At 33.6% G+C, this 12,343-nt stretch overlaps 1 protein-coding gene across 1 annotated transcript; it reads left to right on the top strand.

Annotated features, from left to right (window-relative positions):
- Positions 1-6,867: 6,867 nt before the first annotated feature.
- On the top strand, positions 6,868-9,182 carry LOC131047948 (GDSL esterase/lipase LTL1). The gene is made up of 5 exons (XM_057981763.2): positions 6,868-7,121; positions 7,381-7,508; positions 7,596-7,838; positions 8,147-8,399; positions 8,539-9,182. Exons 1-5 carry the CDS (start codon positions 6,887-6,889, stop codon positions 8,763-8,765), a joined length of 1,086 nt encoding a protein of 361 aa, XP_057837746.2. The 5' UTR covers positions 6,868-6,886; the 3' UTR covers positions 8,766-9,182.
- Positions 9,183-12,343: the final 3,161 nt, after the last annotated feature.

The following is a 12,343-nucleotide window of genomic DNA, read 5'->3' as shown; positions in this document are numbered from 1 at the left end:
AACTTCATAAGGTAATGAAATTGATTATAAGAACGTTAACACCTTGATGACATTTCATGATGATGAATAGGTTATAAATGTTAGATTTTGTAGTATTCTTTAATTCATATAAATGTAATTATAATTTAATAAATAAATGAGGGTCATGACACGAAGAAGATGATAAGTAAGAAATCATGTTAATATAGCTATGTCAAGTATTCTTAAGAATTGATAGGTTCGATAATTAATCTACAAAAAAATGAGTATAAAGATATTGATGATTTAGATAGGGTAAAATTTTCTATGACGAATTTGGAAGTTCATGCTATCATTAAAATAAATTTAGTTAGAAATAAATAAAAAAGGTAAACCTAGCATTGGAATAAATTTGAAATCTAAATTCATTCTTCAAAATTATCATTTCAAATTGTTGAAGAAGTTGCATAATATAAAGTAAAATAATATGATTGTGAATGATTATACTAAATAATGTTGCATGCCAATAATTAGAGCAAGTCATCATAATGAGGGCTAGGAGAGGGTGGGAAGCTACATCAATGGTTTAAGAGGATCAATTCAAGAGGAGTTGACTCCATTGAATATCCAAATAATAGAAGAAGAATATAAGCTGGATTGATAATAGAAATGTTCAACTAAATGAAACATTTAAGGATATATAGAACTTCGAAAGAGAAAAATGGGGAATACTATAGAGAAGTATGTGTCAATATGAAGAATTGGAAACAAATAAGAGTTGAAATACATGCTGCAATTATAGTAACTCATACCATAATGAAGGAGGAATCACTATTTATTATCACAAGTGTAGAGAAGTAGTAGCTCGTACCATAATCATATAATGGATGGATATCGAAGAGGCAAAGGAATCTCTATGAGAGAAGTGATGGTAGATAATTTTTTGGAACCTTTTTTTTAGTGTCGACTTGAAGATCATGCAGTGTTTGAATCTTTACACAAACTATAAATAAGAGACCAAGAGGCAAGAGCTAGACAAGGAACTACTTATGTAGATGAATAATATAAAATATTAGCTATAGATCTAGAGAAAGAAGACTAATTAGTAATGAGAATAGATTTGCTAAGAATAAATGTGGTGGATGAATAATATCCAATACAAAAAAAAAAAAATAGTATGCAAGATGAAAAGAAAATTTCGTTAAGTCATCATTGACAGTGGTAAAACATATAATTTTATTCTAAAAAAATGGTTTACAAGTTGAGGTTGAAGATGTTGTACTATCTTAATCCATATAGTATTGCTTGGTCAAGGAGAACAAAAGGTATTGGTAGATTGAACAAATTTTGGTGAAATTCAAGATAGGTACATATCATGATGAGTTTCGTGTGATATTATGATGATTTATATATGTAAATTATTATTGGTTAGTGTACTGAAATATGATTGAAAATTTAGACATGATGGGAGAAAAAATACCTACATTGTAATAATGAATGATCTAGGAAATGTATCTTAATGTATTTGAAGGAGAAAGAAAGGAAAGTGTGTAAGTGGTACCAAAAAATGTTTAGTGGATGAAAGGAAGTACTTAAATGGATTTAGACATGATAATGTGCATTTTTCATTAGTTGCTATAGTTTGTGGCATTAGAAATGTGAAGTGTTATAAAATTATTGATAGAGTATCAAGACATCATATTGGTTGATATGTTAGATGGACTACCAATGATGAGGAGTATCAATCACCACATTGACTTGATTATATGATAAATTTTGCCAAATAAGGTTCCACATAGAATGAAGAAAATTAAAAAAACTAGTGTAAGAATTGATAATGAAAGGTTTGATCAGGAAAAGTTTGATCCCTAGCACCCAAGAATGATGGTGAGTAAAGACTATGTACAAAATCCAATGAAAGCAAAAAGATCATAAAAATAATAGATTCTCATTATGAAGGATGTATAATATAATGGATCATTTGAGATGAGACAAATATTTTATAATGATTAATTTGAAGAGCACATATCATCATATCGAAATTAGAGAAGGAGCCTAATGGAATATTATATTTAAGATAAATGAAGGACTATATATATAACTGGTTGGTTATTCCCTTTGGTTTGACTAACACACTTAATATATTCATGAAGCTAGTGGATGAAGTGTTGAAGAAATATTTGGGTAAATTGATAATTGTCTACTTGGATAATATTTTGATTTTCAACAAAACTAAGAAAGAGCACCTAGAAAACTATATTACTATTGAAAATATTGAAAGAAGAAAAAAAAATGTACTGATATAAAGAAGTGTAATTTCATGAAATTAAGATTGGTATACTTGGGGATTGTAATCTCAATTTAAGGTTTTGATATGGATCCAAAAAATGGAAGAGTAATTGTTAAGTGGCATACATTAGCAAATGTTGGAGTTTAGGATATTTTCATGGTTCTGAAAGTTTCTATAAGAAGTTTGTAAGAGATTATGATGGCAGTATATAATTAACTAAGAATATGAGGGGAGTTTTTTGCCCTTCTAGACACACCCCATACTTTGAATCAACAAAATGAGGATCCCCTCTTGATTTGATTAGAGCTCTTGAGTAATTATATTCAAATTCTTTTAGGTCCAAGAAATATTTTTGGTGCTTGGATGCATTTACTTGATGTTACTAAGTCAATCTAGTTCTTAATTGTTCATTGATGGTCTTGGCATGGTTTTCTTGAAGATTCTTACCTATTCAACATCTTGTAGCTCCTACCATTGAATTTATCAATATCCATGCAAGAAGTAGAAGCCATGGCTTTCAATATTTTTCTCATATCTATAAAACCACAAAACAAAATCTCTCACTATAGAAAAAAAATTGAACACTTAAAGAGAAAGACACATGTGCTCCTCTCAACAGAACCATCGGCTCTAATACCAAATATTAAGAAACAAGGTGAAGAAATATTGTAATATTAACTTTCTTATACATGACTATAAATTTGAAATTAGATTATCAAATCTGAAATAAAAATGTGATTGCACCATTAAACATAAATATAAAATTAGCCTACCAAAAGAGACACAATATTTATGTGGAGAAACCCTTTTGAACAAGAAAAAATCCACTAGAGAATAAGGACAAATATATTATTATTCTTCAAAAGAGAGAACACAATAATACACTTCACTACACTTCTCTAACTAAACCCAGAACCACTTGGAAAATAAAAGAAATCTGTGATGAAACAACTATGCCATGACTCCAATTTATAGCAAACAGGGAGAGGGAAAACCATTTTTGTTTCCCAAAACAAGATGCAAAATATCACTTGGTAAAACCCATGCCTTGGACAATGAACATCTAATAGATACAATTAAATATTAATTAGTTCCCTTCAAGTGATTCTAACATGGGCACCTAATTTAGATAACCTCTCAAACTTTTGACCTTTTGGATTCTTAATAATTCTAGATGAGTCTTTGGATCTCCCAATAGACACCCTTTCTCTTCCCAATATTGGGTGCCCAATGTATGATCCTTCATATTGGAATGTGGATGCCTAAAAGAGAGTAATTTGTCTATTTTAATTTATCCTTATCATCTTCACATGTATACCTCTTGAAAATGAAAATATAATTAGCCATAAAGTACAAATATTTAATTTTTTTCTCTCATGTGTCCTAGGGAACACTTTCCAAGGAAAATGGAGACATATGAATGGGTTAGGATTTTCAAGGTTAATGTCACCTTATCCTAGCAAGAGATTCTCACATCGAATTCCATAAAAAAATATAATTGACACATATGTCTATTTTCTAGATATTTCTTTGAGATCAATTTGGTTACTAGAATTAGTCTTGCAACCTCTTTAATCCCATTGACACAAATATCTATTGAAGTCAAAGGGTGGATTGATAATTTTCCATCCCCTTTATCTTTTCTTATGACTACACAATAATCCTCAATAGTGGTTTCCCCTTCATAAATCTCTCTAACCAATTCTTATTTTCTTTTCCTTCCTCCAAAAGGGCATCTAATCCATCTTCCCCCTCATCAATTGGGAGGGTGGATAATACCTCCTTTTTCAAAAATTATTTAAATTCTAACTCTTTATCCTTATCCTTAAAATCTTCAATTTACTAAGGATGGAACATTTAAGTTCCTTTTGAGCTCCCTTTTGTTGATTCAATAGAGGGTTCTCTCGACTTCGATTAAATTCAAATTCAAATTCAAATGTTTAGCCACAAAAAATTCTTGCCAAATCTTGGACCCATATAGCGGCAACTTATGCATTCCTTATCACACACTTTAGAAATATGGCCAACCTACTATTCTATGGTAGTTCAACAACACCTCGGCCCCCCTCTAGGGAGGTGGCTCAATTGTAAGGCACTAGGGTTTTCAATAGAAGCACCATTTATCTTCTAGGGATCTAGTCGAACCCTCGAAAGATAAAGCAGTTCGATATTCTTCCTAAGTTCTAGGGGTAAATTAAACTGCCCAATGAATAGTACATGCCCTTAATTAATCAACCTACTAGAATAAGACAACTCTGCATTACTTTCCACCCACTGCCATACTATGCCCCCCACCCCTTTGCGAATAATAGGGGAGATACCTCTTGCTCAAATCAGTCACATTGAATTGTAGGGTGAGTCACCTACTAGAATAGGGGGCACCCACACACACTTGCTAGAATAAGTATGCAGGAACGATACTATAGTTTCATTAAACATCAAATGCATATAAATAATAATCTTGCTCCTAAATCTAAACCTTGAGAGTTGATTTTAACTGGGCTACTCATTTTATTAGCTAATTTGACTTAATTTGCACATAGATCCTTGCATGAGTTGTCAACGCCTTCCCTTTTGTAGCTAAATAATTCTAAATGTATATTTTCAAGGATTTCCCAACCTCCCAAAAAATAACTTTGACCAAAGCTCCTATAGGAGTTTATACGTTTAGATCAAGAGGGGGATCTCTATGACTATTTCTTTGGATCGATCAAAACCTAGTGACCAAGCCCTAAGGTAGAACCTAAAGTTCCTCATAAACCATGACCCTCCTTTTAGGACTTTTTCTCTATTTTTCTTTGACATAACATTATCTACCGGAACCTTATGACTAGAAAGTTAACTTCTCGCATAGGACAATAAAAGCACATTTGCCCCATTCAAGCCTTGATTCTACTAATATGGTGTCAAATCTCAGTGAAGTTGGGTATGATAATGATTATTTTAGTTCATCTATTGTTGGATACAAAATAGAATAACAATGTAGGCAATTTTTGAATCCACCTCCACATTGACATTAGATACCAATATTTTGCTATTTTTTCCCAAGTAATTTTGAGCCTCCAATTCGTTATTGATGTGATATCTTGTCTTTTTAAAAATATCTCAACTTTTTGTTGCTACAATCACTTCCTTTGAATACCAATCCTTAGGATTTAGGCTTTAGTTTTGACCAACAAGGATATTATGATCAACCAACTTCCCACCTTTTGTCGTTTTCTTGTGTCTACATCTTTCCATGCTCTCCCTTATTTTCTTTGTTACTGCCTACTTTGCTACCTTTTTCAATTTTATCACTTTTTTCACCCATTTTGTATTTTTCACCTTTTCTCACCATCAAAACTTTTGAAGGGGCAATTAATATTATATTATCATAGCTAATTTAATATCTATAGCTGTATTATATAATGATTAAATTGTTAATTATAAATAACATATAAATTATAAATATACAAATATTTACTAGTAAATATATCATGCATGCATTTACCTTAAATATGTCAAGATATTAGAAATATAGCTTCTAGAATCAATTATCTATGATTTTGCATTGATGTTTTGGATTACACTTAGTAATCTATCATCAAGATTAGGAAAATATTTTGAATTCAATTGCAGAAATAGACTTAAAAAAGGGGGCAAGAGAGGAAGAGAATGGATAACTTTTGTCCCTCTTGTCTACTTTTGTCCCTTTTGACCCTTTTGTCCCTCTTGCCCACTTTTGTCCCTCATTCTCCATGTTCTCTTCCTCCCTTCCCCCTCTTTTTAAGGCTATTTCTACAATCTAATTTACCATTTTCTTCATCTTGATGATGAATTTCTGAGTACAAACTTAAATGTCAATACAAAAAGTATACACAATTGATATCGGAAACTATATTCTTGATACAACATGAATTATGAAAAGCTAATACCAATTATAAAAAGACATATCAATTAGATATCTCCAAATTAATATCTCTCAAAAAAATTTATTCATAGATATATTTAAAATGTATATATTAATTAATGAATATCTTCCAATATACACCCTGAATGCTGGATAGACATTATATGATTTGATCTCTACTCATGTGATTAGTTGATTAAATCATATAATCTGAGCGCTGTAACACTCTAAACAATTTGATAAGATTATGTATTCTTAATTCATCTCAATCCACACCACCAACAAGAAAACCGTCCCATTGTTCTCTACCGTGTAATGCTGAATAATCGTATGAACCCTGAAATTGACTGGACCACCTACAAACTTTTTTAAACTTACCAATGCACTCTACAGATTGTGTGTTGAAATATCAATTGTGCTCTCGCTGAGATATTTATGGTGTCAAAATCATCAATAAACTCTGTGATTATCCACAGTCCATATCTCACACAGATGACTTTTGTACAAGTTGGATTCCCAACCAGATATCCTGTCATAAAGACATTTTAAGTAGACAACAGCTCTTAACTGTAAACAATCAATGGAGACAAATTTAATCAAGAAGTGGGTGGAAATCCTGTGAATGTAGGTGATCACGTTGGATCACTTTAAAGAAAGAGACATGTAAGGACGTTACCAAAGCAGGGTAGGACTATAAAGCGAAGACTACTGGATAAACCAATTCATCTACTGTGAAAAGTGAGAAGACAATGGCAATGCTTATTGGGTCATTTGTTGGCTTACTGGTCATATTATCAGGTTTCTTTTGTGAGGTAAAAGCAGCGCCTGCCTACTTTGTGTTTGGAGACTCACTGGTGGACAATGGCAACAACAATTACATTGACACCACTGCCAGAGCCAACTTCTATCCTTACGGAATAGATTATCCCACTCACACACCCACAGGCCGATTCTCTAATGGACTCAATTTAGCGGATTTTATAGGTATGTATACTTCAGAATTCTTTACTGTACTTTACATTTTGAGATTGAATGACTCCAACCCAATTGGCCGGGTATAATTCAGAATTCTTTACTATACTGCATTTTGAGATTGAATGACTCTAACCCAATTGGTATAACTTTCTCCATTCTGTTGTCTTGTTTTCTGTGTGATCGTCTTCCCAAGGGTGTTGGGTTTTTGAAGCTATGATGGAATGAAATAAAAGTGACGTTAAATGTAGAACTTCTATGTGAATTGCAGGCATGAAGCTGGGGGCAAAATCTGTGCTACCATATTTGAATCCTTCACTCACGGGAAATGCACTGCTCAGCGGTGCTAATTTCGCTTCTGCGGGCGTTGGGATTCTAAACGACACTGGAGTGCAATTTGTATAAATACTTTTTATTCTATTCTAGTGATTCATATTTATTTCACTTCTACCGAGGAGAATAAATGATGATTACCTCTTTTTGCAGGCAAATATTATCAAGATGCCACAGCAGTTTCAGTATTTTGTTGAATATAAAAACAAAGTGGCGAAGATGCTTGGCGTTAAGGCAACTAACAAACTTGTTGCGGAGGGTCTTATGTCGATTACTCTTGGAGGAAATGATTACGTCAATAACTACTACCTCCTTCCTGTCTCACAGAGGTCCATTCAATATACATTACCGAATTACACTCAGTTTATAATCTCAGAATATGAGAAATATCTCAGGGTAAATCTCTTGTTCTTTATATAGGGTTAGGCTGTGAATGTAATAACTCTTCTCTTTTCAAGCAGTGTTAAAACTCACCCCTTGTTGACATTCATGAAACAATTCATCTATTTTTTTATTTTCATATATTTAGATTTAAATAGTATATTTAATTAGAAGGTTCTTTAAATTACAAAGAAAGAATGTGATTTCACATGCGTCACTTTAACAAATCAAAACCTAGAAAGTTTGTAGATTTAATAGCTTTACAATTTATTTTTTTGGTACCTGTGAAATCATTTGATGAAATGTCTTGTTGTGTAATGCAGCGATTGTACAACTTGGGAGGAAGAAGAGTGCTGGTAACATCAACAGGGCCATTGGGGTGTGTTCCTGGAGTGAAGGCCACCCGGTCTGAAAAAGGCGAATGTGTTGCAGAACTACAGAATGCTGCTTTGCTCTTTAACTCACAGCTTGAATCTGTTATAAATCGACTCAACAATGACTATTCTGCTCAGGTTTTCACCTATGCCGACAGCTACTCAATGAACATGGGCTTGTTCAATAATCCTGCAGCATACGGTAAAGCCAAACTTGTTAGTCTTTTCCTTACAGCAGGGTTCTTATATTGAGCCCTTTAGCTTGTTTTTTGATTACTACCGTTCAAATTTTTTGGAGATTTTTTTCAGCATTCTAAATTTCATGGTGTTTATATTCATAGGATTTGTGGATACTGCTAATGCATGTTGCGGGCAAGGAAGTTACAATGGAGTCGGCCGCTGCACTGAGATTTCAAGTCTGTGTAATGACAGAGATAAATATTTGTACTGGGATAATTACCACCCCTCTGAGAAGGCCAACCGAATCATTGTAGACGAGATTTATAACGGCTCATCTTCTGTTATGAGCCCTCTTAACCTCAGACAGATGATGAAACTAGATGACTGACTATTTCCGAGTTGTAAGACCGGGCAGATCAATAATCCATGGACTACTTCTCATTTAGTTTCAACTCTAATGTCCCCAGTATTTATAACTTACCTTTATAAATAAAACTTATGTAGCAAAATGTTCAGTGCGAGTATTACAGAATGTGAAAATGCTCATCCTATATAGCTCTGATAAAATACCTTATTCGTTGGTCTGTACCATCCGAAGTTCAATCTGTGTACTTTTATATCCATCCAGTGAACTCCAAACTGTTATATCCAAAATTGAGATCAACGATGGAAAACTATTGCAATAAGAATCTTTCAATAGTTCCATTGAAGTATAAATGTTGTTATAAGAATCTTTCAATAGTTCCATTGAAGTATAAATGTTGTTAAATCGCAATTATTAATTGAGCTTAGGCTTTCAATTTAATCTTTATACAATAATATGATATTCAATGCATTCCAGTTAAATGATAGTTCCACTTTAACATCAAAGTACAAATCCACACAATTCATATAGGGATTGATTTATACACAAATCATATATACACGTACATAATGATTAACTCATATATACATAATACTTTGTGCATACATTGCATGCATACAATATCTCTAACATGCATGCATCTCAAATACATAATGTGACTAACTCATACTTATATCACATATACACAGTTTGACTCATTGACACACACATGATATATACTTAGTGCAACTAACTTGTGTGTGCAACACACGCACACCATGTGGCTAGCTCATCCATACAACATCATATGTATGCATGTGTTTGTAACCTTTTTTTGTAAGCACCTTCCAATTCACCTACTTCACTAACACATGAGCCTTTAAGCACATTCTAGTTAGAAAGTGGAATGTTAGTCCATCCCACATGGCATCGTGGGTCCCATCCTTTTTTCTAGTTCCTTGTTAGCTATGACAACAAGATATGATCCCATACTACTCATGTCATCAATGATAAGGGCATACACATAATAACTCAAAATATTACAATTACTAATATTTTCATATCTCGCTAAGCCTCCAATTCATCTTATAATTTGTAATGGTGAAAAAGGTAAATGATGGAGAGATCAAGAGGAAAGTTTTTCTTCCCTCCGAGGAGAGATGAAAGTTTCACTACGGATTTCCCTTCAAACACTTTATCCACAATACATTAAAAGAGGGATAAATTCACTAGATCCAACCTCTTAGGGAAGAGATTGAATACTAAATGAATTGATAATGAGATAGAAATGACAAGTTAACCTCTCTTTTAGAATGAAAAATGATTGAATTATGTGTTGTAAGACTAAGTGCAAAAGTAGCAAAGAACTGATTATAACTCGAGATAGAAGCGTGAGATGAAGTTGTGCACTTGGATCTGGATAATATATGTTGAGACGAAGCTGCCCTGCAAATTTGAGGAAAAGTTATCGAGACCCTGCTAAAAGTGCACACGATCCTTCGAAAAATCCGTGAAATGAAAAGAGTTTCTCCACCTCTGCAAATGGAGTCTGAATCTGCAAACACAGTTGCACACCTGCAACCTACACATACAAAAGAGAGGAAAAGGGGTTGGGATTTTGGGTTTGCCTTCAGGTCAAACCCCAGTTTTGGATTTAACCAAATGATGAAAGAAAGTACTTGCAAGTAAATGTAAATGAAAGACTGAAATGTAATTCACCTCAAGGGAGGTTGTAGATAGAATCTAGGTAGATTTTCTTGTATTGAATTGAATGTTGAAAGGTATCTCCTCTTCAATGGTTGAATCCTTGACTTGAATGCAACACCTAGCTTTGAAGGGAGACTTAATAATGTTCAATGCTGGAAAGGGATGCTTGAATGCTCTTGAATGCTGGAATGTGTGATCGATGAAACTTCCAACTTATGCAAAAGGGAAGGCAAATGTGATATATATTCGTTAATTAGGGTTAATTAACTAATTTTTCATCATAAGCCGACATAGGAAAAGTTTTCTCGCTTTAATTGCAAACTCCAATGCAAAGATAGGACATGGGGGCCCCAAAATAGGGCAAGGAAAAGGGCGCCACACTCATGTCCTGCTCTTGTCTCAGGATAGGAAGCAGGTTCAAGTAGTGCGGAGGGCAGAAAAAGTGCAGTTTCTGGGGATGAGCAAGTCTCGGGTCTTCGATCAGGGTTGGGGATTTGAATCACCAACATGAAGACCCTAATGTGGTTGCAATTTTATGACACTACATAATTGAATAAACATCATCATGATGTCTTATGGTTTTACCTCACCTAGAAGACTAGTGCATCTACTATCAATCTCCTAGAATAATTTAATAATAGGAACCTTAAGAACCACACCTCAACACTATAAGCACATGCATTCTTCTAATACACCAATGATAATATTGAACTCTTGAGATAATAAGAATTTTGTGGCCATCTCCTGTATTATATTGGTTAAATATTATATAATCCTAGCATCCATCACTTGCATGCCATTAGCAAAAACCTATCAAAACCTTGTATAGTCAAATAGCTCCTACCATCTACCACATTTATGCTACTAGTAAAAGGTAGTTGATCCTATGAAATTGGTAGCTCTTGGAATCTATCACATGCATGATACTAGTGAAAGTTAACTAATCCTATGAGATGATTGAATACTTGTTTTGGTAGATCATGCTTCCTAATTCTTGACATGCTAGAATAGTGATAACCTTACTTATAAGTAGGTTATTGACTATTCTATACCTTGATACACTTACTGCCAATCTTTGACACACTGTCATAATGTTTAGAATGCCAAAAATCTAATTATTTTGGTTCAAAATAGTCCAAAGACATTCATAGAAATTCACATCAAAGATAAACCTTGAAGATGATGGCTCTAAAAGTTCATCCAAGATTGGAGAAGATTTTAGAAAGCCAAATATAGAAAACCTTGTTGGGATCCAAGAACATTGAGAGGGGGGGAGGGTGAATTAGTGTTCTACTAGAATGGAGAAATTTAACCTTATTAATACAACAACTCAGCAACTGATAAACATAAAAGCATATAACAATAAGAAACAATGCAACCACAAAGATAAACACCATAACACCAGAGATTTATATGCGGAAAACCTCAGAGGAAAAACCACGCTGGGATTGGAGACCCACAATATCTATCCACTGATCAGATGGATAAATATTACAATAAGGGGTCTGCACATGGAGGAAGGCCAATAGCCTAGAGCACACTGCTCATCACAAAAGGAGTCTCACTGACTACAAAACACATCTGACAACAATCCAGAATGAAGATTGAACTGCAAGTATATCATCTCCCATGCATGAGTATAGTTCAGGTTAAGCTCAATACCGAAGGCCTTAAACCTCTTCCACAAACCCAATTCGATCACCTATGATCGACCAAAACCTCTACATATGGTTACAACATTGTTGGTATATAGATAATCCCATAACCCATACCATACATGATCTACAAAGAGATCTTACATCACATTTATACCAACCTGGGACTTAAACAATTAGATCGACCACCTAAAAGATAATACAATAAATTCATAACTTAAACCTGCAGTCTAATGATCAACCAAGTTGGTCTAAGACCGA

This window comes from Cryptomeria japonica, chromosome 3 (assembly GCF_030272615.1).
Source record: "Cryptomeria japonica chromosome 3, Sugi_1.0, whole genome shotgun sequence".
NCBI classification, from domain to species: domain Eukaryota; kingdom Viridiplantae; phylum Streptophyta; class Pinopsida; order Cupressales; family Cupressaceae; genus Cryptomeria; species Cryptomeria japonica.
The sequence above is the reverse complement of the archived record's forward strand: the minus strand, read 5'-3'. Positions and strand labels throughout refer to the sequence as shown.

What these genes read in the sequence shown, in the direction of transcription:
- LOC131047948 (XM_057981763.2), top strand. Translation starts at nt 6,887, where the DNA reads ATGGCAATGCTTATTGGGTCATTTGTTGGCTTACTGGTCATATTATCA. An exon ending in AATATGAGAAATATCTCAGG is followed by an intron (nt 7,839 to 8,146) that starts GTAAATCTCTTG and finishes TGTGTAATGCAG; the next exon opens with CGATTGTACAACTTGGGAGG. An exon ending in CAATAATCCTGCAGCATACG is followed by an intron (nt 8,400 to 8,538) that starts GTAAAGCCAAAC and finishes TTATATTCATAG; the next exon opens with GATTTGTGGATACTGCTAAT.